At 58.9% G+C, this 22,866-nt stretch overlaps 1 protein-coding gene across 5 annotated transcripts in view; it reads left to right on the forward strand.

Moving 5' to 3' along the window:
• Positions 1-22,866, forward strand: part of KIF17 (kinesin family member 17) — a 51,384-nt gene that overhangs the window by 10,868 nt on the left and 17,650 nt on the right. For all 5 annotated transcript variants that reach the window (XR_003507452.1, XM_027521511.1, XM_027521505.1 and 2 more), the window contains 9 exons: positions 839-1,028; positions 4,020-4,472; positions 9,034-9,143; positions 13,697-13,844; positions 15,707-16,239; positions 17,009-17,089; positions 17,502-17,600; positions 18,374-18,582; positions 21,561-21,792. Coding sequence is in view for 4 of the 5 variants with exons in the window: in XM_027521511.1 (XP_027377312.1) it covers positions 839-1,028; positions 4,020-4,472; positions 9,034-9,143; positions 13,697-13,844; positions 15,707-16,239; positions 17,009-17,089; positions 17,502-17,600; positions 18,374-18,582; positions 21,561-21,792 (2,055 nt within the window). In the remaining variant the exon portion in view is untranslated. The remainder of the gene's footprint in view (positions 1-838; positions 1,029-4,019; positions 4,473-9,033; positions 9,144-13,696; positions 13,845-15,706; positions 16,240-17,008; positions 17,090-17,501; positions 17,601-18,373; positions 18,583-21,560; positions 21,793-22,866) is intronic.

Below are 22,866 nucleotides of genomic sequence, written 5' to 3' on the forward strand. Positions count from 1 at the left end.
ACCCCACCTGGGACGCTGTAGCTGCCCTGGGGCACAGCACACAAGCCTGCCCTGGCCCAGAGCAGCAGACAGATGACTTCTGTCCCAGTTCATTCTTGCTCCTGCCAGAGTGGTTTGTATTTCCTCTCACACTGGAAAAATATTGAGTTTCACAGCTCTGTGTCAGCAACACAACAGCTTGGCTGCCTGGAGAGCGAGCGGGCAGCAGTCAGATAAATTAATTTACTCACTGCTGTCCTGCTGAGGGCTGGAGGGAGCCACGGGCCAAGCTGAGCTGTGGGCCAGCGGGGACTCTGGGCAGCAGACAGCCCTTCACACGCCGTGGTCCACGGGTTTGGGAACATTCTTGTTGCCCTGGAGCCGCGGCAGAGAGACGCGGGCAGAAGCCATGTTGGCAAGGCAGGCAAGAAGCACTCAGAGCCCTTGGGTGAACGACCACCGGGTCAGCCCCCTGGGGGCTGAATCCCCAGACGGGAAACCGCCTCCACAGCCAGGGCACCAACAGCCGCAGTGAGGCCCACGGCGGCCGTTCGTGGAGCACTGGCCAGGCGCCAGGCACTGCCTGCTGTGCATCGTACGGGCCTTAGTTTACAGTCCCCGCTGCCTCCCTAAGAAATGTCCATTTCACAGATGTGGAAACTGAGGCTCAGGGAGGTGATGTAGCTGGTGCGAGGTCGCACAGAGGAAGTGGCGGGGGTGATCTTGAGGCTGTTCTACCTGGTCTGTGACAGGAATTCGAGGTGCCAACCTGCCCCGCAGGAGGGCAGACGTGGTGGGCACTGACTGGGCCCTTCCCTGGGTTCCCTGGGGAGCCCTGACCCGAGCCTCCTGCCCGCAGCTGAAGGAGCACCCGGAGAAGGGGGTGTACGTGAAGGGGCTGTCCATGCACACGGTGCACAGCGTGGGCCAGTGCGAGCGCATCATGGAGGCGGGCTGGAAGAACCGCTCGGTGGGCTACACCCTGATGAACAAGGACTCCTCTCGCTCCCACTCCATCTTCACCATCAGCATCGAGATCTACGCCGTGGGTGCGTGAGGCCAGGCGGGGTTGGAGGGGGCGGGCCTCCCAAGCCGGACACCCACTCCTAAGCACCCCAGACCCTTCACCTCTCGGAGCCACCAGGGCCCCAGCTGGGAGGAGATGCTGGGATCGCCCGGAGGAATCGCACGAGGCCCATCCCTGTGCCGGGACCCGTGTTTAAAGGAGAGACAGCGTTACCACCACCAGTAATAGCACCGGCAGTCGCAGTGTGCACTTGCCGCCTGCCTGGCAATGCGTGTGCGTTGGCCCATGTGCTCCTTACACCCCAGGGGGTGGACACATAGCATCCCCATCTTACAGATGAGGAAGCTGAGGTCACACAACTAGAAAGCCTCTGAGCTGGGCCCCTGTCCCAGGGGTCTGTCCCCCAGAGCATGTGCCACCCAGAACTCGTGTTGTGGTTTTTTTTTTTCCACCCAGAACTTTAGAGTATTTGTTTATTTTGGCTGCATCGGGTCTTAGCTGCTGCACGCATGCTCTTTGTTGTGGGACCAGCTATCTAGTCGTGGCTCCCAGGCTTGGTTGCCTCACGGCACGTGGGATCTTATTATAACAGTTCCCCAACTGGGATCAAACCTGCGTCCCCTGCCCTGGAAGGCAGATTCCTAACCACTGGACCACCAGGGAAGTCCCCGCCGCCCAGAACTTCTGGATTCTCCTCTTTCTGTGATGTTCTCTACTCCTGAGCCACCTCACTCTTCCTTTTTTTTTTTTTCTTCTTCCTGGAAGTGTTACTGAGAAGGGGAAGAGGAAAGATAGGAAGAAGTACTCGTTTATTTCAGGTCACCTGTGGATGCTGTGCTGAGCCCTTTTCACACTTCATTCTGTTGAAGTCTCACAGCAGAGACCTAAACGCAGGCAGGCATTACCACTCCCACTGACAGGTCAGGAAGAGGAGGCTCTGAGAGATTAGGGACCTGCTGGGTTCAGGGTCCCGCTTAAGTGCTGCAAGTCACTGCTTAACTGCTAAGAGGTGGAGCTGGGACTTGAACCCAGGTTGCTTTGACATCTGGGTTTTCCCCATTCACACTGCAGCTGCCTCCGAGTGTGTGGTTCATTCATCCCAGACAGAACTTCGGAGAGCAGTGGAGCAGGGAGCAGCCTCAGCTCACGTAGGAACGTAGTTCTGGAGAGATCCCGGCCCAAGGTCAAGCCCTGGGTCGCTGGAAGTCCATGCAGCATGATGCCCAGCTGTGGGCTGACCTGGCCCCAGGCCAACACCCCTGGACCAGAGTTGCCCCCCGGGGGCAGACATGGGGTCTGGAGTGACGGTCTCATCTTCATGTGATGATGCTGTGGGTGGGGAGCTGGGACTCAGCCAGGTGAGGACAGATGAGGAGGGGAGGGGAGGGGAGCGCAGCCCTGTCGGGGCTTCTCGGTCTCTGCAGATGAGTTTGCAGGACAAGGCAGGCTGCCTGCAAGCAGGTTTTTTAAAGAATTTTTAAGATGTTTGTTGTTTTCATGATAAAAGAGGTTCAAATAAAGATATTTAGGAGTTAAGAGAAAAGTAGGGAAAATTACAAACACAGCCCACTGTTAACATCTAAGCATGTATTCTTTTGGTCCTTCTTTTCCCTATGAAAATTTTAAACACAAGTGAATCTTAAGTTTCTTCCCCATGCCGTCCTTACGAATGTTCCCACATCATTCCTGCCACGTCTTCCTGACCACGGGCGGTGGGTGGACGGTCCTCCTTTCCCCACCCCTCTGCAAGGTCTTAACGCCCATTCCCAGTTTCTGTGTGTTGTAAACATGCAGCAATGAACATTTTTGTGCACAAAGCCTTTTCTGCTCTTAGAGTCACCTCAGATTCCCTGGAGCAGGCCTCCTGGGATGAGGGTGCAAACCTGTCTAAGGCACCTGGTACCTTCTGCAAAGAGCTGTCCAGAAGGGTGTTTCCAAGTCCTTCCTGCCTGCTGCTGCTAAAAAAAAAAAAAAAATAGCCCAAAGAATCAAGCCCTTTGCATGCCCAAGACTCCACTAGGCATCAGCCAGACCTTTTCTTCACTTCAAGTAGCTGTGTTCCTGGGCAAAGCTGGGACAGTTCTGGTATCAACGAGCAGGAAACCAGGAAGGAAATTCCCTCCTCTGCCCTCATCTCACTCCAAGAGCACTTGCTGTGTGGCAGGCGCGACCCTTGACGGTGGTCTTGGGTTCCCCTGTTACCGAGAGAAAGGCTGAGACGCAGTTAGCTCCCTGAGGCCTGCAGCTCCCAAGGGATGGAACCCAGACTGGATCCCTCTGGTCTTCACAAGCGATGCTCTGGGCCCCTGCTCCCGAGGTACCCGGCACCTGGGTCTGCCTGCCAGCTCAGCCGTGGTCCCTGCGGACCTGGGCGTGTTCTCGGGGCATGAAGGCCCGCTGTGTGCCGCGCCTGGAGTGGGCTCTGTGACAGCGCTGTCCGTTTACCCGTTCCATCAGCCAGCCCAGATGGGGATTTGTCGTCAGCCTCATTTTGTCGGTGTGAGAATCAAAGATCAGGGCAGCATATGGCTCTGCCAAGGTCACACAGCAAGTAGGAGGCAGGGCTTGGATGGGAACTGGGTCCCAGGGTCTCCGAAGCTGATGCTTTTCTGCGTTGAAGGGCGGCAGCTTCCTGGAGACCCAGACCCTTACCCCACGCCCCACCTCCCACCCTCCACCGCCTTTGCCTCACAGGAAACACGAAGGAGCTGTCACAATGGCAGCAAGAAACCCCGGACACACAGGGAAAGCGTGCACCTCCAGCCCCTGCTCCCTGGAGGGTCGGCCCTGGGTTCTGGCCTTAAATCTGCTGCTTAGCAAGCCATGACCTTGGGCGAGTCACACGCTCTTTCTGAGCTTCACTTTGCCCGCCTGTAACATGGGCGCAATCCTAGTGGCCCCCTTAGTGGGGCTCCTCTGAGACCCTTGGTGGGTGGGGAGCACCCAGAGCCTCCTTCCTGCAGGGGGTCGCCGCACCCCAGGCCCCTCACCCCTCTGTCTGGTCTGTCTGCAGACGAGCGGGGCAAGGACCACCTCCGCGCGGGCAAGCTGAACCTGGTGGACTTGGCAGGCAGCGAGCGGCAGTCCAAGACGGGCGCCACGGGGGAGCGGCTCAAGGAGGCCACCAAGATCAACCTGTCTCTGTCGGCGCTGGGCAATGTCATCTCGGCCCTGGTGGATGGGCGCTGCAGGCACATCCCCTACCGGGACTCAAAGCTGACCCGGCTGCTCCAGGACTCACTGGGCGGCAACACCAAGACGCTGATGGTGGCCTGCCTGTCGCCCGCCAACGACAACTACGACGAGACGCTCAGCACGCTGCGCTACGCCAACCGCGCCAAGAACATCCGGAACAAGCCGCGCATCAACGAGGACCCAAAGGACGCCCTGCTGCGCGAGTACCAGGAGGAGATCAAGAAACTCAAGGCCATCCTGGCTCAGCAGATGGGCCCCGGCAGCCTGTCAGGTGGGCGGTGCGGCGGCGGGGGCGCCGGCAGGGTGGCTGGAGCCAGGAGCGCTCTGCCCTGTGTCTGCCCGCCTCCGGTTCCCCATCTGAGGGTCGTGGAAGCCATGCCCCACCTCCTCCCAGCTGCGTGTGAGCGTGGATTTTGAACAGCCAGGGAGAACCCTGCCTGGGGACGGCCCCCCGGGGGTGGAGGTATGTGCCCACCAACGCCCCAGGGAGAGGCCGGTCCTTCCGGGCCTGTCCCAGCAGCTGGAGGCTCCATCCCCCTTCCCTGCCTCCAGGCCGGGCATCGGTCCTCCCACCTGTCTGCCTGCTGGCTCAGTGGCAGCTGCAGAGTCGTGATGTTGTGCTGCTGAGCAGCGGGGTGACTGACTGACATCCCCGCCCCCCTTCCCCCGCATCCTGCCTCCACTCCCAGAGGCAGTTTGGCTGTCACCCGGCAGGTGTCAGTCCAGACCTGGAGCCTGGGCCTGCAGAGCCCTTGCTTGTGGCTGAGGGGCTCCAGGGGCATCTCTGTCTGAGAATTCCTGGGAGGAAGGGAGCACCAAAGAACCTGAATCCATGGATCCATGTATCCGCCTCCTCCCTTCCTCTCTGTCCATCATTCTCGGCCTGCACTGATCTTCTCATCCCCGCCTCCGTCTACCCATCCACTCAGCCAGCCAGCCCGCCAGCCCACCCCCGCCCACTCCATCATTTACCCACCACCCTTCTCTCTGCCCACCCCACCCCTTCTCTCCGCCCACCTTATCTACCCTCCTCTCTGCCTGCTCATTCACTCCATCCTGCCATCCGTCCTTGAATCTCTCTTTCCTCTCACCTCCCCCCACCCACTCACACCCCGACTGTGTGTGGCCCTGGGCCTGGCCTGGGGATCCAGACAGAGATGACTCAGATCCAGGTTCTGCCTCATGGTTAACCTAGTCTCCCGGGGGAGGGAAGGGACACTCCCGCAGAGGAGTGTGTGCCCCTCGGGCAGAGAGCTGGACAGGGCACTGCAGGGCAGAAGGGAGCGTGTGGGGCGGGGGGTGGGCCCTCAGGGAAGGCTTCGCAGAGGAGGAGGGGTGCTTGAGTCTAGCAGGTTGAGAATCTCCTTTTAGGATGAGGGTGGTCAGTCTGTGCAGGGAGGCACTAAAGTCTCAGGGGACTTTGGGGACCCACAAGGATTAATAGATCTTCTGGCTGCCTGGGAAGCTGCGTGGTGGGAGGTGCCCTGGGAAGCTGGGTGGTGGGAGGTGCCTGGGAAGCTGGGTGGTGGGAGGTGCCCAGGTGTAGGGACTGGCAGGGGCTGGCAGGGACGAAGTGAAGATGGCCTTGACCACCACGGTGAAGGCTTCCTCTTGGGCAGCCTGCCTTCTCCTCTTCCCCTCCAGCCCCAGGATCGGGGAGGGGACGCTCGATGGAGGAGGGGTGAGAGGCACCGGGAGGGAGTTGGGGCGCTCTGCTGGGCCCCCCCAACCCTGACGCAGCAGCTGCCATGCTTGCAGGCCTCCTGTGGTTACCACGGCAGACTTGGGCGGCTGTGTCCTGTCTCCCTGGATTCGGAGCATGGAGCCCAAACAAGCTGGGATGATGGTGCCTGGCAGGCAGAGAGCCGAGAGCCAGGCAGTAACCGCTGCCTCACATTCTGGCTCCTTGGGGAAGTGACTTAGACCCCTCCGAGCCTCAGTGTCCTCATCTGTGAAATGGGTCACCCGCCTTGCAATGGCTGTGGGGCAGTTGGGAGGACTGCACGAGATGGTTCATGTGTGGGCTTCGCCCGGAACTTGTCCCGTAAGGCTCCACAGACTGTACCCGATGTTTTGACGTTATAGAGTTGGGCCTCGAGACCAGCCAGAGGTGTCTGACTCGGAGCTCCAGGGGTCCCCATTGCCCGGCATGCCCCGTGAGCCGGCGCCCTCTCAGCCCTGGCCCTCCCTCTGGTCACCAGCATATTTCCCCCTCCCCTTTTTAGCAACACGGGAAACACTGGTCTGTTTTCACCGGCCCTCCACGCTCGCTTGCCCCTAGTTCAGGCAGGCCCTGTGCTCCCAGCCCGCTGAAACCGCCTCCTGGTTTTTTAAAAAAATCATTTATTTCTTTATTTTTGGCTGCACGGGGTCTTTGTCGCTGCATGGACTTTTCTCCAGTTGTCCATTCTGTAGTTGTGGTGTGCAGGCTTCTCGCTGCAGTGGCTTCTCTTGTGTAGCACAGGCTCCGGGGCACACGGGCTTCAGTAGTTGCGGTGTTAGGGCTCAGCAGTTGTGGCTCACAGGCTCAGTTGCTCTGCGGCATGTGGGATCTTCCCAGACCGAGAATCGAACCCATGCCTCCTGGTGATAAAATCCAGCGATCGGTTCTCCGGAGGTCCCACCTGCCCTCTTCGCATCCGTTGACTCAGACAATCCCCTCCCTCGTCCTTGAAGCCCTTGCTTCCTGGACACCCGCACCCCAGTCCCCCTGCCCCTCCAGCCGCTCCTCCTCAGCTCCCTTGGACGAGTCTCCCCATCTTCCTGACGTCAGGTTGTCCAGGGGCCGGTCCTCCAGCCTCTTCTCTGTCTACACTGGCTCCTCTGGTCTCACGGCTTTACCCACTCCCCGCTCACGAGTGCTCCCCGCTCACAAGTCTCACACGTGGACCTCTATCCTGGCTGTGTGATGTGTGCCCAGGTCTTAATTTACACGGCTGACTGAGTGGTGACACAGAGAGATCAATGTCATTGCAACAAAGTGTTAACATTACTCGGCTACCCCGGCGATGAGCGACAGGCCACGCAGGGCCACGGGGGTGGGGAGGAAGCACCAGGGGAGGTCAGTCTGCAGAGGAGCCAGGGGCAGCCTGAGCCAGAGCCGTGATAGAGGTTTTGGTGGAAAGACACAGCAGGCAAGAGAAAGGGCCCAGGACTGACTAGTTTGAGGAATCCTGGCGGGATCAGGGCATAATGCTGTCCTTGCTCGCCTGCTGCTGGCCCTAGTTGATTTCAGGCAGAGGAAATACTGGCTTCTGGTGGGAGAGTTAGAAGCAGCCCTGGACTTGACGTTAATTGGTTTGCATATGAAAGGTGGGCTCCTCCAAAAGCTGTTGACCCTGGGAGGACTGTCCCCTCCAGGCCATCAAGCCCCCCAGGGTGTTAAAACATCATTAAAATGAACCTGATCGATACACCGTGTCCTCTGAATTCCAGTCTTGAACATCCTGCCATCTACCTAATCATCACTCCAAACCTAACGTATGGGACACTGAGCCCTGAATCTTCCCCAGTCCTGCAGCTGTCCCCACCCGGCTGGTGGCACCTCTCTCCTTCCAGATGTTCAAGCCAGAAACCTTGGTGTCATCATCCTTGGCTTCTCACTTTTGCCTCTTCTTTTGTTGTATCTACCTTTAGAACAGGATCTAAACCTTTAGCTGATGGCATCACCGACTCTATGGACATGACTTTGAGCAAGCTCCGGTGATGGACAGGGAGGCCTGGCATGCTGCAGTCCATGGGGTCGCAAAGAGTCGGACATACCTGAGTGACTGAACTGAGCTGAAGCTTTGGAGCAGGTCCAGACTCTGTCCACTGCAACCCCGTGGCCTGAGCCACTAGCATCTCTCACCTGAATTACTGCAGAGCCCCCACCCCAGCAGGCCTCCTGGCTTGTGCTTTTGGTACCCCCAGTACAGTTCTCCACACGGCAGCCAGGGAGCTCCTGTTCAGACTCGAGTCCTGCCCTGCCCAAGCCCTCCAGTGGCCCGGTGGAACCCGGACTTGAAGCCAGAGTCCTCGCCAGGGCCGGCAGGTTCCCCTCTGCCATGCCCTTGGCTCACAGTCTCCCTCGCTCGCTCTGCTCCAGCCTCAGTGGCCTCCCGGCTGTTCCTGCAACAGTCCCGGCCCCCTGCCTGCCACAGGGCCTTTGCACTCACTGCTCCTTCTGTCTGTCCCTGGGATCTCTGCCTGACCCTCTGCCTCATTTCCTTCAGATCACTGCTTTCCGCACACCTTGTCTAAGAGGTCTTTCCTGTCCACAGGATTTAAACTACAGCCCTTCCGCCTGGTCTTCACTTCTCCTCACCCGCCCTGCTTGCTTTCTCTTAGGAAGTATCGCTTTGCCTCTTGCTGGCCTTTCCTCCCCAGATGGAAGTGATGTGTGTGGAGTCCTGTCTGTTGTGTTCAGTGCCAAACCCCCGGGTGCCCAAGAAAGGCTTGTTGGATGAGCACGTTGGCATTTTACATAGAGATGTGCTCAAAATAAGCTCAGTATTGAGGTCTTGTTTGAATGAACACATTGTTGTCATTTTATGGGTTTCTGCTTAATTTCTAGGGGCTTCCCAGGTGGATCAGTGGGAAAAAAATCTGCCTGCCAATGCAGGAGACTTGGGTTTGATCCCCGATCCAGGAAGAACCCCTGGAAAAGGAAATGGCAACCCACTCCAGTATTCTTACCTGAGAAATCCCGTGGACAGAGGAGCCTGGCGGGCTACGGTCCCTGGGCTCGCAAAGAGCCGGCCATGACTCTGAGCACACACACACGGGCACGCTTAGTTCCAGCAGACCACGCACACCGTGGTCAGAGCCCCTTGTTTCTGCTTTTCTCCCAGCTCTGCTGAACAATCAGGTGCCCCCAAGCCCTGTCCAGATTGAGGAAAAGCCGTTGTCTCCACCTGTGATGCAGCATGCCATGGAGGCTGAGAAGCAGCTGATCCGGGAGGTGAGGCGCGGGGCGGGCAGGTGGGCCCTGCAGGAGGTGGGGCTCCAGGACTAGACCGCCTCCCCGCCGCCCTCCCCTGGGGGCTGGTCCTCCAGCCTCGCTTTTGGAGTTCAGGAAGCCGATGCTTTTAGAGGTGCTGTGGCTTGCCCAAGGTCACACAGCGAGGTGAATCTGAGCCAGGATTTGAAGCGGGGTTCTCACCTCCAGAGCGCAGTCTGTCCCCCGTGAGTGCTGGTGTGGGGAGAAGGGAGGCGTCTGCTGCGCCGTCCGCTGTCTGTACGTCCTGCTCGAAGGGCTGGCGGTGGAGCAACGGTGGGGAGGGGCCGTCCCTGGTAGTGGGGCTGGCGGGTGCCTCACCGAGAAGGTCAGAGTGGGAGCGCTGGGGGCCAAGAGCGGGGCATCCCGGGTGGGCCGCAGGGAGCCCTCAGTGGCACGTTTGGGCTCCGAGAAAAAGCTGTCACCTTGGGGCCCCTGGGTCCTCCCGCCTGTGTGGGGTCCTCCTGCCCACAGCCGATTGACAGACGCGGAGCTGACCCAGAGGCGCCAACAGGGCCAGACACCCAGCGGCTCCCACCCCTGCCCGTAACTCTGCCCCGACCCTAGGCTCTGTTGGTTTCTGGGGGTTCACATCCCGAGACCCCAGCATGGGGTGGGGTTTGACGTTCAGTGGTCCCTGCAGGCGGCTGGCTCTTCCCTGGTGGGAAAGCCAGCTCTGCGGGGACTAGGGACGGAGCGTGTCTGCAACTGGGCCTCTGCCACTCAGCTGTGACCTCAGATGGGCTCAGTCCTGGGGCCCCGGGAAGCCCCCGGGCAGGCTGTGGGGGCCTGGGGCCCAGCCTCTGGGAGGCAGACTGGGTGAGGCCTGGGGAGATCTCTGTGCTGTGGGCTGGAGGTCTGGGGGTCATCGACCGAAGAACCCCCAGCTGCCCATGACGGGCAGGGGCTTGTACTGTTCGAGTAGGGGCCTGGATGTAGCCCCCATTAGCCCCAGTGGGGCCCCCGTGAAGGCTCTGGGGGCTCAGCCGCTCACTCTACCTGTTCCCCTGCTGCCCCTGGGGCAGAGTTGGTGTCAGGCTGGCCCTGGAGCCCTGGGCCCAGCTCCTGGGGGAGTCCTGGGAGGAGGGGGTCTTTGGGGATGTCTGAGCACAAGCCCACAGGATGAGAGCGGTGACACTCTGGGGTTCAGGGAGGGTTTCAGAGTCACACAGGGATGAGTAGACATTGGCCACAAAACAGTATGGGCTGGGGGGGTGACAGGGAGCGGGCTGGGGTTGGGGGTGGGGACGGGGTGTGGGCATGGGGCTGGGATGCAAGCTTCCTGCCTGGGGAAGCTGGGTTGGGCGGGTGGGGTTCCTGGCAGCGTGAGAAGCAGGGCACCGCCGCCCCCTAGTGGTCATAGGGTAGACGAGCTGCCGTTCTGGCCTGGTTACTGGTGGAGCCAATGCTCAGAGCGTCCTCGGATGGCTTAGTGTAAAGAATCTGCTTGCGAACGCAGGAGACGCTAGTTCAATCCCTAGGTCGTGAAGATCCCCTGGAGGAAATGGCAGCCCACTCCAGTATTCTTGCCTGGGAAATCCCATGGACAGGGGAGCTGGGTGGGCTGCAGTCCATGGGGTTGCAGAGAGACATGACTGAGCAACTAGACACGCAGGCATTGCAGCCGGGTTCTTTACCATCTGAGCCACCAGGGAAGCCCTTCCTCATCTCTGGGAGTGGATAAAAAGCAGCTTTTCTGCTGCTGGAAGAGGCTGGGTGGTGTAAAAGGTGCCAGCCGGGACTGTGGAGGTTCCTGGGTTTGCATTCTCTCCACCCCGCCTGCCCATTCAGCCAGCCACAGGCATCTTCTGCACGCCTGCTAGGGGCTGCAGCTGGAGGCGAGTGTGGGGCCAAGGCACGGTGGTGCTGTTTTTAATGCTGGAAGTAGCATGGCAATGTCCTGGTGGTCCCTGGAGCTCTATGCTTCCGTCTCTTGGAGGCAGGTGGCTCCTGGTTCAATCCGTGGTCGGGGCCCTAAATCTCCCAAACTGCATCTCCCCCCCCTCAATAAAAAATAATAATGATTGGAAGTAGCAGAGCATGTTTTAGGGAATGGGGGGAATGATCTGGGACTGAGGGGGCAGTCCAGTGTGGCGGGGGGCAGGAACTGACAGAGTGGAGTCCTCCCGTGGGGGGTTGGCCATGGATGACTGTCCTCTGCCCCAGGAGGATGCCAGAGGGACTTCCCTGGTGGTCCAGCGGTTGAGACTTCACCTTCCAATGCCTGGGACGCGGGTTTGATCCCTGACTGGGGAGCTGAGATCCCACCTGCCTTGTGGCCAAAAACAAAACAAAACATAAAACAGAAACAATATTGTAACAAACTCAATAAAAACTTTAAAAAGTGGCCCACATCAAAGAAAAAAATCTTAAAAAGAGGATGTTGGGGGAAGGTGACCTCTTCAGGAGTATAATCTGCAAACATACTGAATCGCTTTGCTGTACAGATCAGAAAACATTTTGAAATCTGCTCTATAACTGTGCGGTGAGGATTAAGTGGTTTGATGTTGGTAAAATTTTTTGTCATCAGTTCAGTCGCTCAGTCGTGTCCAACTCTTTGTGACCCCATGGACTATAGCACGCAAGGCCTCCCTGTCCATCACCAGCTCCCGGAGTTTACTCAAACTCATGTTCGTGGAGTCGGTGATGCCATCCAGCCATCTCCTCCTCTGTCGCCCCTTCTCCCACTCCTCCTCTGTGAAGGGACAGACGGGGAATGGAGGGAGAGGAGCATTGAGGGAAGGGAAGATGGAGAGACCGGAAAGGGGCGTTCCCCACTTCGAGGTCCTCCTGTAATTTGGGGGTCACATGTTTACACGTGAGAATGGCGTGTGCGTGTGTGCAGATAAGTGTGTATGCCTCCAGTCAGGTCTTGCTAGGCTGTACATGCTGCTGGGCTGAGGCCTGAGTTGAACTGGGGTTGGGGCTGAAGTGCCAGCCAGGGGACCTCTGCTGGGCGAGCGTGGGTTCGAGGGCAGGAGAAGGCAGGCGGGGTGAGGGCTGCAGGTCTCAGGGGACCGCCAGGAGCTGTGTGTGGTTCTGGGCAAGGTGGGCCCTCCCTGGATCTCGGTGGCAGGTCAGCGGCACCTTGGCTGTGCTGCAGAAACCACTAGGTCTTCATGATGGTCTGTCTCGTCTCCTGCCCTGGGAGCCCAGGCTGGCTGATTGTGTCGTGCTGGGGGTCTGCGCTGGTCCCGTACTTCCCGGGGGTCGGGTGGGCATGCGCAGGGGCTCCCACCTCTAACCCTGTCCCACCCCCTGGCTCACTGCCGCTGCAGGGCCACCCTGTCCAGAAAGCCGCGGCTCACGGGGTGTTGTGAGTTCACAGAGGCCCAGCCTTCCCCATGGGGCACGCACGAGACGCCTGGACAGTCTGCCCAGCCGTTCTGCTTCACGCACTTGCCGACTCGGTGGCACAGCACTCAGGTGCCCCTCTGTGCCCGGCATCATGGCTACAAGACGGCACGGTGCTTGCCCTCTGGCCAGGGAGCCAGGTGGTTCACCTATAATCAAATAAGGGCAGAGAACGGTGGAACTTCTGATCAAGGCTGAGAAGACGTAAGCAAAGTGCCAGAGTGGTGGCAGGCATCCTCCGAGAGGGCGCTCATGGAAGGCCTCTCTGAGCGAGTGTCGCTGAGCTGAGGCCCGAAGGGCTGAACTTGCTTCGGAGCGAGGGCAGAGGTCCTGAGGCTGGCAGGGGTCAGGGGAGTGGGTGTGTCTAGGAGTGGAAAGGGGCTGGCGTGCCCAAGTGTGACAAAGATGGGGTGGGCCATCCGGGTCACTGGGGACTGGAGGTCGACTGGAGGAAGTAGATTTTATCCTCAACTGTGGGAAGCCCCTGAAGCATGATCCATGGACACACAGCTGCCCCGTGGAGGATGGTCTTACTCAAGAGTAGAAGTGGGGAACCAGGTCTGGGCAGGAACTGGTGGTGATGGCGAAGATGGATGGCTAAGCAGAGGTATAGTGATTTATTTTGTCTTCGATGGGTTGAGAACCGTTTGGTTAAACTGTATTTGTCGATGCAGAAAGGTGTTTGTGATCTATCGCTTTGTGGAAAAATTAGATTATAGACACATATACAGGCTTCCCAAGTGGCGCTAGCAGTAAAGAGCCCACCTGCCAATGCAGGAGGCATAAGAGACGTGGGTTTGATCCCTGGATCGGGAAGATCTCCTGGAGGAGGAAATGGCAACCCACTCCAGTACTCTGGCCTGGAGAATCCCACGGACAGAGAAGTCTGGTGGGCTGCAGTCCGTGGGGTCGCAAAGAGCTGGACACGACGGAAGAGACTTAGCATGCACGCATATGTTATTAGCGTGTTAAAACACGCTTAGACAAGAGTTCAGAAGGGTCTTCCCCAGCCAGGAGTACCCCCCGCATCGTGGAGATCATCTTAATTCTGTTCCTTGGGTTCAGCTGCGTTTCCTGGATTGTGGGACAGAGGAGGCTTCCCGAAAGCCGCGATTGGAAGCGGTCATAGAGCGCTCCCCTCCGTCCCCCGCTCACCTCTCCAGGAGTACGAGGCGCGCCTGGCCCAGCTGAGGGCCGACTACGAGGCGGAGCAGGAGTCCAGGGCCCGGCTGGAGGAGGACATCACCGCCATGCGCAACTCGTACGACGTGAAGCTGTCCACGCTGGAGCAGAACCTGCGCAAGGAGACAGGTGGGCGGGCCCTCCCGGCAGCAGGGAGCCCAGCCTGCTGCCCCCGCCCCCCGCCGACGGGCCCCAGTTCTGTTTCCTCCTCGCAACCGCCCAGCAAGGCAGGCATCTCCATCACCCTCACTTGACAGTTGAGGAAACTGAGGCCCAGAGAGGGTGAGGAAATTCCCCGAGGTCACACAGCTTTTAAAGCAGAGCCGGGATTTGACTCTAGCAGTCTGATCCCAGGGTCAGCGTTCTCACTCACGGCTCTGCGCTGGGGGCCGCAGGCTGGGTCCCCGCCCAAGGCTGACTTGAGTGGCAACAGATCACCCAAGTTTTATGGGTAAGCCCCTTCCCCCGGTTTCTGCATTTTCTACAGTCTCTCTTCCACTTTAGAGCCCATCTGTCATCAGAGCAACCACACCTCAAAGTAGGCAATCCTTAGCAAGAGCTTTTTAACTTCCTGGGAATTTTTGTCTTCTGTTTGGCATTCTAGAATGTTCCATCCCACCGCTATCTTTCAAACACCCTGTGCTGCCAGGCAGCCCAGACTTCCTAGGACTCACTGTGTTAGTCGCTCAGTCGTGTCCGATTCTTTGCGACCCCATGGACTGTAGCCCACCAGGCTCCTCTGTCCATGGGGTTCTCCAGGCCAGAATAGTGGAGTGGGTAGTCATTTCCTTCTCCAGGGGATCTTCCCGACCCAGGGATTGAACCCAGGTCTCCCGCATTGTAGGCAGACGCTTTACCATCTGAGCCACCAGGGAAGCCCATAAATACTATAAAATCCACATTGTAATGATGACGGCGTTCACATCGTTGGTCCCGTTTATGGGGCGTTGCTGTGTGCCAGGTACTGGGTAGGTAGGCGCTTCCCCTGCCTGCCCTCGGTGAGTTGGGACTCACTGCTTCCTCACAGGGCAGGTGTGCAAGCTGAGGCTGGGAGAGGTTCAGGCTGTGAGCTACACACAGAGGTCCCCAACCTTTTTGGCACCAGGGGTCTGTTTTGTGGAAGACAGTTCTTCCACGGACGGGGCGGGTGGGTCAGGCGGTGTCGCAAGCGATGGGGTGCGGCAGGTGGAGCTCACTCGCTCGCTCGCTGCTCTCCTTCAGCCGTGTGGTCCGGCTCCTGGGTATCAGGGACCCCTAGGCGGGGGGGTGAACGACCCTAGCAAAGGGGACATGAGGGCTCTCTCGGGGAAGCCCAGGACACGGTGGATGGACCCGAAGGAGCGGGCCCTTGAGCTGGCAGCAGGAGGCCTGTGGTACTTTCCCCCCATCCCAGCTGGCAGGGAGATGCAGCCCCAGAGGAAGACCGAGGAGCAGGTTTTAGCACTTTCTGTCCTGGAGAGTGTTTCCTCCAGCCCACTTTGAGTATCAGGCCTCCGAGGGACTTTACTTGGTCTCGCTAATACTCATCTGCAGCATTCATTTAACTCCCACGGCTCTAGCTTGTCCTGTGGACAAGGGCCTGGAGCTGGTTATGCCAGGAGTGGGCCCTGAGGGTCTTGGGTGTGAAATCTTTGGGTCAGGAGCTCTCTGCCTTTGAGGCAATAATACTGGCAGGACAGCCAGTTTATGTATAAAGAGCAGACCCAAGGCACAGGGGTAAGAGTCCAGCCCCTAATGGCTGGGGCAGTCAGAGAATGGAGACATCATGGAGCTGGTCAGGGAGGACTTCCTGGAAGAGGTGGAAGGAGATAGGACTTGAGTTCTGAGGGGCAGAGATGGAAAGTCAGCGTTTGGGGGCCCAGAGGCTCTGACTTTTAAGCTGGTCTCTTGGAGATGGTGGGCCTGCGGCCAGCTTCCAGGGAAGGGCTGCCTCCCGCCCCCCGCCACCCCAGTCCACCCTGTAAAGAGCTAAAGGAAGGTGTCTCCTGCAGAGGCTGTCCTGAAGGCGGAAGTCCTCTACAAGGCTGAGGTCCTGTCCAGGGCTGAATTTGCCAGCAGTTCGGAGTACTTGCCTCCTTTCGAGTTTAAGATGGCCGAGAGACCCGAGATCTACTCTATGCCTGAGCCCGTGCCCAGTGAGGACTCCTTCAAGGCTCAGGTCTCCTCCGGGTTTGAGGAGCTGCCCAAGATGGTGGCCTCCAAGTCCGAGGCGTCTCTGGGGTCCGATGAGTCTTCCACGCTGAGAGAGAACTCCGTCTGCACGGCCTTCTCTGGGCCAGAGGAGCCCTGCAGCCTGGAGTTCTCCGTGCCTGATTCAGACGCTGGGGGCTGCTACCCACTGCCTGACAACGTGGGCCGGGGCGCCATGGAGCCCCTGTTGGAGGAGGAGCCCCCGCTGATGGCGCTGGAGCTGCTACCCGGCCTGCACGACCCCTACGCCGAGGTGGCGGCCAAGCTGGCCAGGTTCTCCACGGTGTCCAGGCCGGAAGCGCCCCCGGTGGACGTCCCCAAGGTGACCACGCAGGTACCTGACGTCAGGCGGGTTGATACGCGGAAGTTCAGGGGAGGGGGTGAGCCTGGCGGGGGCGTGGCTGTGTCTCAGGGGTCCGGGGTCCGGGAAAGGGGAGCTCTGGCTAAGGCTCTGTAAACCAGTGGGAAGGTCAGGATGAGATCCCAGGCGATGCCGGGTGGGCCCTTGTTCTGCTGACACGGGGACACCCGTCGGGGGCGGGGGGCGGCTGCTGGTTGCCATGGTTACACCTCTCCTCGCCAGCCTGTTCTCCTAGGGGAGGCGAGAGTTCTGTGAGAGTCCTGCTTCCTTTCAGGGGCCGCCCAGGGGTCTAGAGGGGCTGCTTCTCCTCCATCCTGCCCCTTGGTCCAAGGCCTTCTCTCCCTTTTCAACCCTCTGTTTTATGTTTAAAAATCTTTTTTCTTCCCTCCTTTCCTTTCTCTCTCTGTCTAAAGTGTACAGGCCTTTGAATCAGAGAGACCCGGGTTCAGATCCCAGCTCTACCCCTCACTCAGCTGTGTGACCTTGTCCGGCTGTCTCTCTGGGCCTCAGTTTCCTCATCTGTTAAATGGGGATGCTGACACATGCGTCCTGTGAGGTCAGGCAGGTGGCAGGCCTGGAACAGGAGTGCCTCTCCTCTCTGCCTCACCTCCTCTCTCCTCTGTTCTCCCTGCTCCCTGCAGGAGTTGTTGGTGGGGTTGGGGAGCAGGCGGGAAGGGTGGGGCGGGGCCCCAGAGGATGATCCTGACCCAACCCCTGCTCCTCTAACTTGTTCTCCTGCAAGCACCCTTCCCTGACAGATCTGCTGGAGCCCGCTGACCTCGGGTCTGAAGCTGAGGTGGCTGAGGACCTCCTGCCCAGGAATGTGAGTACCCTCTGCCCTGAGTGGTGGTGGTGGGGACCTCCAGGGGCCTGATTCTTCCTGGGATGCTCTCGCTTGTCTCCTCACTCTCTGGCCTCAGTTTCCTCACCCATAAAATGGGGACAATACCCCCGGCCCTCCCCCAGCACAAAGCAGCATGCAAATCTGAGGAGTCCTCACCTCTATTTATTGATTTTTTACCGAGAGGCCACTGTTCCAGGGTGATGTTCAGCCTTTGCTCAGCAGTGGAGCCCTGGTGTAAAGCACAGAGGCCCAGCGTGTGTGGTGGATGAGGGCCACAGAGCGGAGCTGGAGGCCCCGAGGCGCTGGCAGGGAACCCCCCAGGCGGCGGGGGGCCATGTTGAGCTCTGCTGCTCTCAGACCCCACCTTTCCCCACCCCCACTTCTGCTTCAGAAAGCACAACCATCCGAGGGAAGTGGGAGGAAGACTTTAAATCTGCCCACATTTGTGGAGAGAGGAAGCGACCTGCTGGCCTCTGGGCCTGATCACTGGGTAGGAGCCAGCCTGCAGCTTCTCAGCAGAGGGTATCTGGGGAGGTCGGGGGTCCCCCTGGGCAGCAAGTGACCTTGAGATGTGGGACTCAAGCAGGGAGAAGGAGCCGGGGCAGCAGGGGAAAGAGCACGGAGCCGGTGGCGGGGTGGGGTGCGGGGGCAGCAGGTGCCAGAGTCCTGTGGCCGGAAAGATCTCCAAGTTCTCAGTGCCAGAAAAGGAGGTCAGGGAAGCAGTGGGGTGGGTGGGGGGTGGGGGCCGGCAGGACGCAGGCAGTGGGAGGAGGGGGTGGGCACCGGGGGTGCAGCAGGCCGCAGAAGAAACTGAGTTTGACTGCAGATGTGATGGGGGGGTCTGCGAAGGATCAATTTATAGTTTAAGAAAATTCCGGGAACTCCCTGGTGGTCCAGTGGTTAGGACTCTGTGCTTCCACCACAGGGGGCTTGGTTCCACGGATTCAGTCCCTGATTGTAAGTAAGATTCTGCCAACCGCACAGCAAGGCCAAAAAACAAACAAAAATTGCCCTAGCTGCTGTGTGGAGTCTAGATGGTAAGGGGCAGGAGGGAGAGTGAGCTGGGGGATGTTTTGGGGGGTGTTGGTCAGAAAGGTGGCGGGAAGTTGACTGGGTGCATGTTTTTAATGACGGGGTGTCCCCGAGCCCGTAGTGATGTCGTGGGCAGCCAGGGGCCGGCCGCCCTAGCCAGGGTTGAGGCTGCGGTGAGCTCGTGCCCAGGAGTTGGCCCCCGCCTCCACCTTGGCTTCTGGTTGCACTTAGGAGGTTGACCTGGGCCCGGGGGCGACGGAGGAGCTGGTGTTGGCAGCAGAGCCCGTCGCGGAAGCCCAGGAAGCCCAGTCTGAAGCGCCGGAGGCCTTGGAGGCTCAGCCCCGCTCTCTGCTGGCCGGGGCCGGCGCGAGGAGGGAGGGCGCGGCCGCGCTCGCCAGTGACCTCCTGCCCACCGTGGACCAACAGCAAGTGCTCGCCCGGTAAGCACCTGAGCCCAGGGCAGTGGGACCTGGGGGGCGGGGGGTGGGCGTGGTGGGACCCGCGGTGGCGGTGGCGGGAGGGAGCCCAGGGCCCGGGCTGGATGGCGGGACCCAGAGATCCTTCCTGAGCCCCACCCAGCCCTCCCCAAACATGGCTACTGGGCCGGTCCTCCCCAGGAGTGGTGCGGTGCGGAGGGGCCAGTCAGCCGGGTGGCAGGGCTCTCTGCTCAGGAAGCGGCTCAGGTGCCTCCAGATCCCATCAGATGCTTGCGGGGGGAGCAGCTACTGTGGGGGGCGGGGACAGTCCCCACCTGGCTTTCTCGGGGGCCTGCCCTGCAGGTTTCAGGAGCCCAGGGCAGGCGATGCAGGCTTTCCCCGGGTCTTAGATGGTCAAGAATCTGCCTACAATGTGGGAGGCAGAAATCAAACGCCAGGTGGCTGAAGCACAAGCTGGAATCAAGATTGCCGGGAGAAATATCAGTAACCTCAGACATGCAGATATCACCACCCTTTTGGCAGAAAGCGAAGAGGAACTAAAGAGCCTCTTGATGAAGGTGAAAGAGGAGAGTAAAAAACCTGGCTTAAAACTCAACATTCAAAAAACAAAGATCATGGCATCTGGTCCATCACTTCATGACAAATAGATGGGGAAACAATGGAAACAGTGAGAGACTTCATTTCCTTGGGTTCCAAAATAACTGCAGATGGTGACTGCAACAGTGAAATTAAAAGACGCTTGCTCCTTGGAAGAAAAGCTATGACCAACCTAGACAGCATATTAAAAAACAGAGACATTACTTTGCCAACAAAGGTCTGTCTAGTTACGGCTATGGTTTTTCTAGTAGTCATGCATGGATGTGAGAGTTGGACCATAAAGAAAGCTGAGTGCTGAGGAATTGATGCTTTTGAACTGTGGTGTTGGAGAAGGTTCTTAAGAATCCCCTGGACTGCAAGGAGATCCAACCAGTCCATCCTAAAGGAAATCAGTCCTGAATATTCACTGGAAGGACTGATGCTGAAGCTGAAACTCCAATACTTTGGCCACTTGATGCGAAGAACTGACTCATTAGAAAAGACCCTAATGCTGGGAAAGACTGAAGGCAGGAGGAGAAGGGGATGACAGAGGATGAGATGGTTGGATGGCATCACCGACTCAACAGACATGAGTTTGAGCAAGCTCCAGGAGTTGGTGAAGGACAGGGAAGTCTGGCGTGCTGCAGTCCACGGGGTCTCAAAGAGTCAGACACGACTGAGCGACTGAACTGACCTAAACAATGTGGGAGACCCAGGTTCGATCCCTGGGTCAGGTAGATCCCCTGGAGAAGAGAATGGCTACCCACTCCAGTATTCTTGCCTGAAGAATTCCACAGACAGGAGCCTGGTGGGCTACAGTCCATGGGGTCGCAAAGAGTCAGACACCACTGGGCAACTAGCACACCAGCACCACAGCCTAGCCTCCAGTCCCTCCCTCGTGGAAGACATGCTCCCTCTAGGGACAGGCCACTCCCGACACACCCTGGGGCTGCCTGCTGACCTGGACTTTCCTCCCTTGCTGTGCGGCTTTGTGCAAGTCACTTAACATCTCTGAGCCTTGGTTCTCACTTCCGTAAATGAGATTGCAGTCAGGCCCATCTCCATGACAGAGTCAGCCCCACAGCCAGCGGTTCAGCCCCCTCCTGGCCCCACAGACTATGGTTCAAACACTAACTGAGGATCTACTATGTATCAGGCGTCAGGACGCAAGCATGGATGGGATATCACCTTGGCCTTCAAGAAGCTCTCAGTCCAGGGGGAGTCAGGTTCTGGAGCGGATAGACTGGCTGCGTTCCCATCTGCCTCCGCCATCACCCAGCTCTGCCACCTGGGCTGAGATTACCTCTCTGTCCCTCAGTCTCTCACCTACACAGTGGGTGAGAGAGTTCCAGGCTGGGAAGCTTGTTGTGAGGGCCGCACGGCACGATGCCCCAAGAGGCAGCAGCTTGGTGTTGGGCACAGAGAAAACTCACAGCACAGGTGGTGGTTTTCACGGTGTGGTCTGGAGTGTGGTCAGGGAGGGCTTCTCAGAAGAGGGGGCCCTTGAAGAAGGTATGCAGGACAGATGTCTCAGGGGTGGCATTCGAGGGATAGGGCACAGTGAGGTGGTGCAAAGTGGGTGCAGGGGGTGGAAACAGCCTGGGTGTTTGGAGAAGCAGCCGCCCCGGGATTAAAGCTGGAGCAAGGAAGGGGTGGTGGGGTTCCGGGGCAGATGTGTGCCCCTGGAGGCTTGGGCTCCATCCTGATGGGGACCCTAGAAGGATTTTAAGCAGAGCAGCGACTTGGACGTGGCTCACCTGTATCCTGGCTGCTGTTGAGCTCAGAGCTGAGCCTGAAGCAGGTCTGGACTGGGCGGCTGGGTTTGCATGGTTCCTTCTTTCCCTTGACCGTGGTCGCCTGTCCTGTTATGAGTCCGTGTCATGCCTTTAGTTATCCGACCCTTGCATCCCTTTGGGAAGAGGCACAGTCAAGACACTTCTGTGGTGCTTTAGTTGAGTAAGGATTTCCACCTGAGCCTTTGTAGTTATTTCAAATTTGTGCTTTTAAAAGGCAAAACTCTATAATTTTTTAAAGCATTTTAGATATAAATATTTAAAAAAAAAGAACTGTTTGTGTCCCTGATGAAACATTATGCACTGACCGTCATTCCCCACAACCTAGGGGTACTCTGATCTGCAGGTGCCCTGGGAGCACAGCCGGGAGCTTGCTCTGTGGCAGGACCACCAGCCCCGGGAAGTGGGTGGGGCAGCCCTGGGCGGAGGGAGACTCTCGCCCAGAAGGAACGCTGGGTCTGACCCCGAGCCAACAGCAGTCACCTCCCCGGGCCTCAGTGTACCTGTCTGTGAAGCGGGGTTGTTGGAAGGAGTCGGGGAGATCAGCCTGGACAGCCAGTGCTCAGTGATCGGCAGACTTTGTCACGTTTGCTTTCTCCTCCCCGCCGGCAGCTTGCAGCTGTTGGAACAGCAGGTGGTCGGGGGGGAGCAGGCCAAGAACAAGGACCTGAAGGAGAAGCACAGGCGGCGGAAGCGGTACGCAGACGAGCGCAAGAAGCAGCTGGTGGCGGCCCTGCAGAACTCGGACGAGGACAGCGGGGACTGGGTACTGCTCAACGTCTACGACTCCATCCAGGAGGAAGTGAGGGCCAAGAGCAAGCTGCTGGAGAAGATGCAGAGGAAGGTGAGGCCGGGCTCAGGCCCCGCCCCCCGGCAGGCCCCGCCCCCCGGCAGGCCCCGCCCCCCGGCAGGCCCCGCCCCCCGGCAGGCCCCGCCCCCCGGCAGGCCCCGCCCCCAGGCAGGCCCCGCCCCCAGGCAGGCCCCGCCCCCAGGCAGGCCCCGCCCCCAGGCAGGCCCCGCCCCCAGGCAGGCCCCGCCCCCAGGCAGGCCCCGCCCCCAGGCAGGCCCCGCCCCCAGGCAGGCCCCGCCCCCAGGCAGGCGCACTAGGCGGGCGTTCACACCAGGTCTTGATCCTTGCCTGTATCCCACGCCGGCTGTGTGCCACGCCCTTTTCTAGAAGCTGTCGTGGTGACAGGTTCATCTCTGCAGTAGTGGAGCTCGTGTGTGTGTGTGTGTGTGTGTGTGTGTGTGTGTGTGTGTGTGCAATAACAGCAGAGAAATAAGCAAGTGACTAGCCCGACGTCTCTGCAGTAGTGGAGCTCGTGTGTGTGTGTGTGTGTGTGTGTGTAAGTAACCAATAGAGAAAGTTGCTGAGTTGTGTCTGACTCACTGCCACCCCATGGACTATACAGTCCATGGAATTCTCCAGGCCAGCATACTGAAGTGGGTAGGCATTCCCTTCTCCAAGGGTAAGTAAGCAGTAACAGCAGAGAAATAAGGAAGAGACTCTAGCCCGACAAAGAGAATGCCGGGCAGGGACGGGAGGGAGGTGAGGGGCGGCTTCATTTTGATGTTTTTTACTTTGATCAAAGTACAAACGCACAACTGAATTCATTTCCACAAAGGGAGTGCCCTGGGCCAGCTGCGCCTGGCTGGGGGCTCTGAGCCTTAGCAGGACCCCAGAAGCTCCCGGGGCCACTTCAGATGGGAGGACACGGCTGTTCCGGTGCAGGTGGTGGCTTCTGAGGTGGGGCCTGGTGGAAAGCGGTCTAGGGGAAGAGACAGGCCGGTGCCTGGAATGCGGTCTGTGGTTCAGGAACCAGAAAGGCAGCCATGTGGCTGAGCGTGGGGAGAGGGGACTGGAGGGAAACGAGGCTCTGCCACCTGTGACCCACCTGCGTGGCCTTCAGAGCATCTT

This window comes from Bos indicus x Bos taurus, chromosome 2 (genome assembly GCF_003369695.1).
Source record: "Bos indicus x Bos taurus breed Angus x Brahman F1 hybrid chromosome 2, Bos_hybrid_MaternalHap_v2.0, whole genome shotgun sequence".
Classification (NCBI taxonomy): Eukaryota; Metazoa; Chordata; class Mammalia; order Artiodactyla; family Bovidae; genus Bos; species Bos indicus x Bos taurus.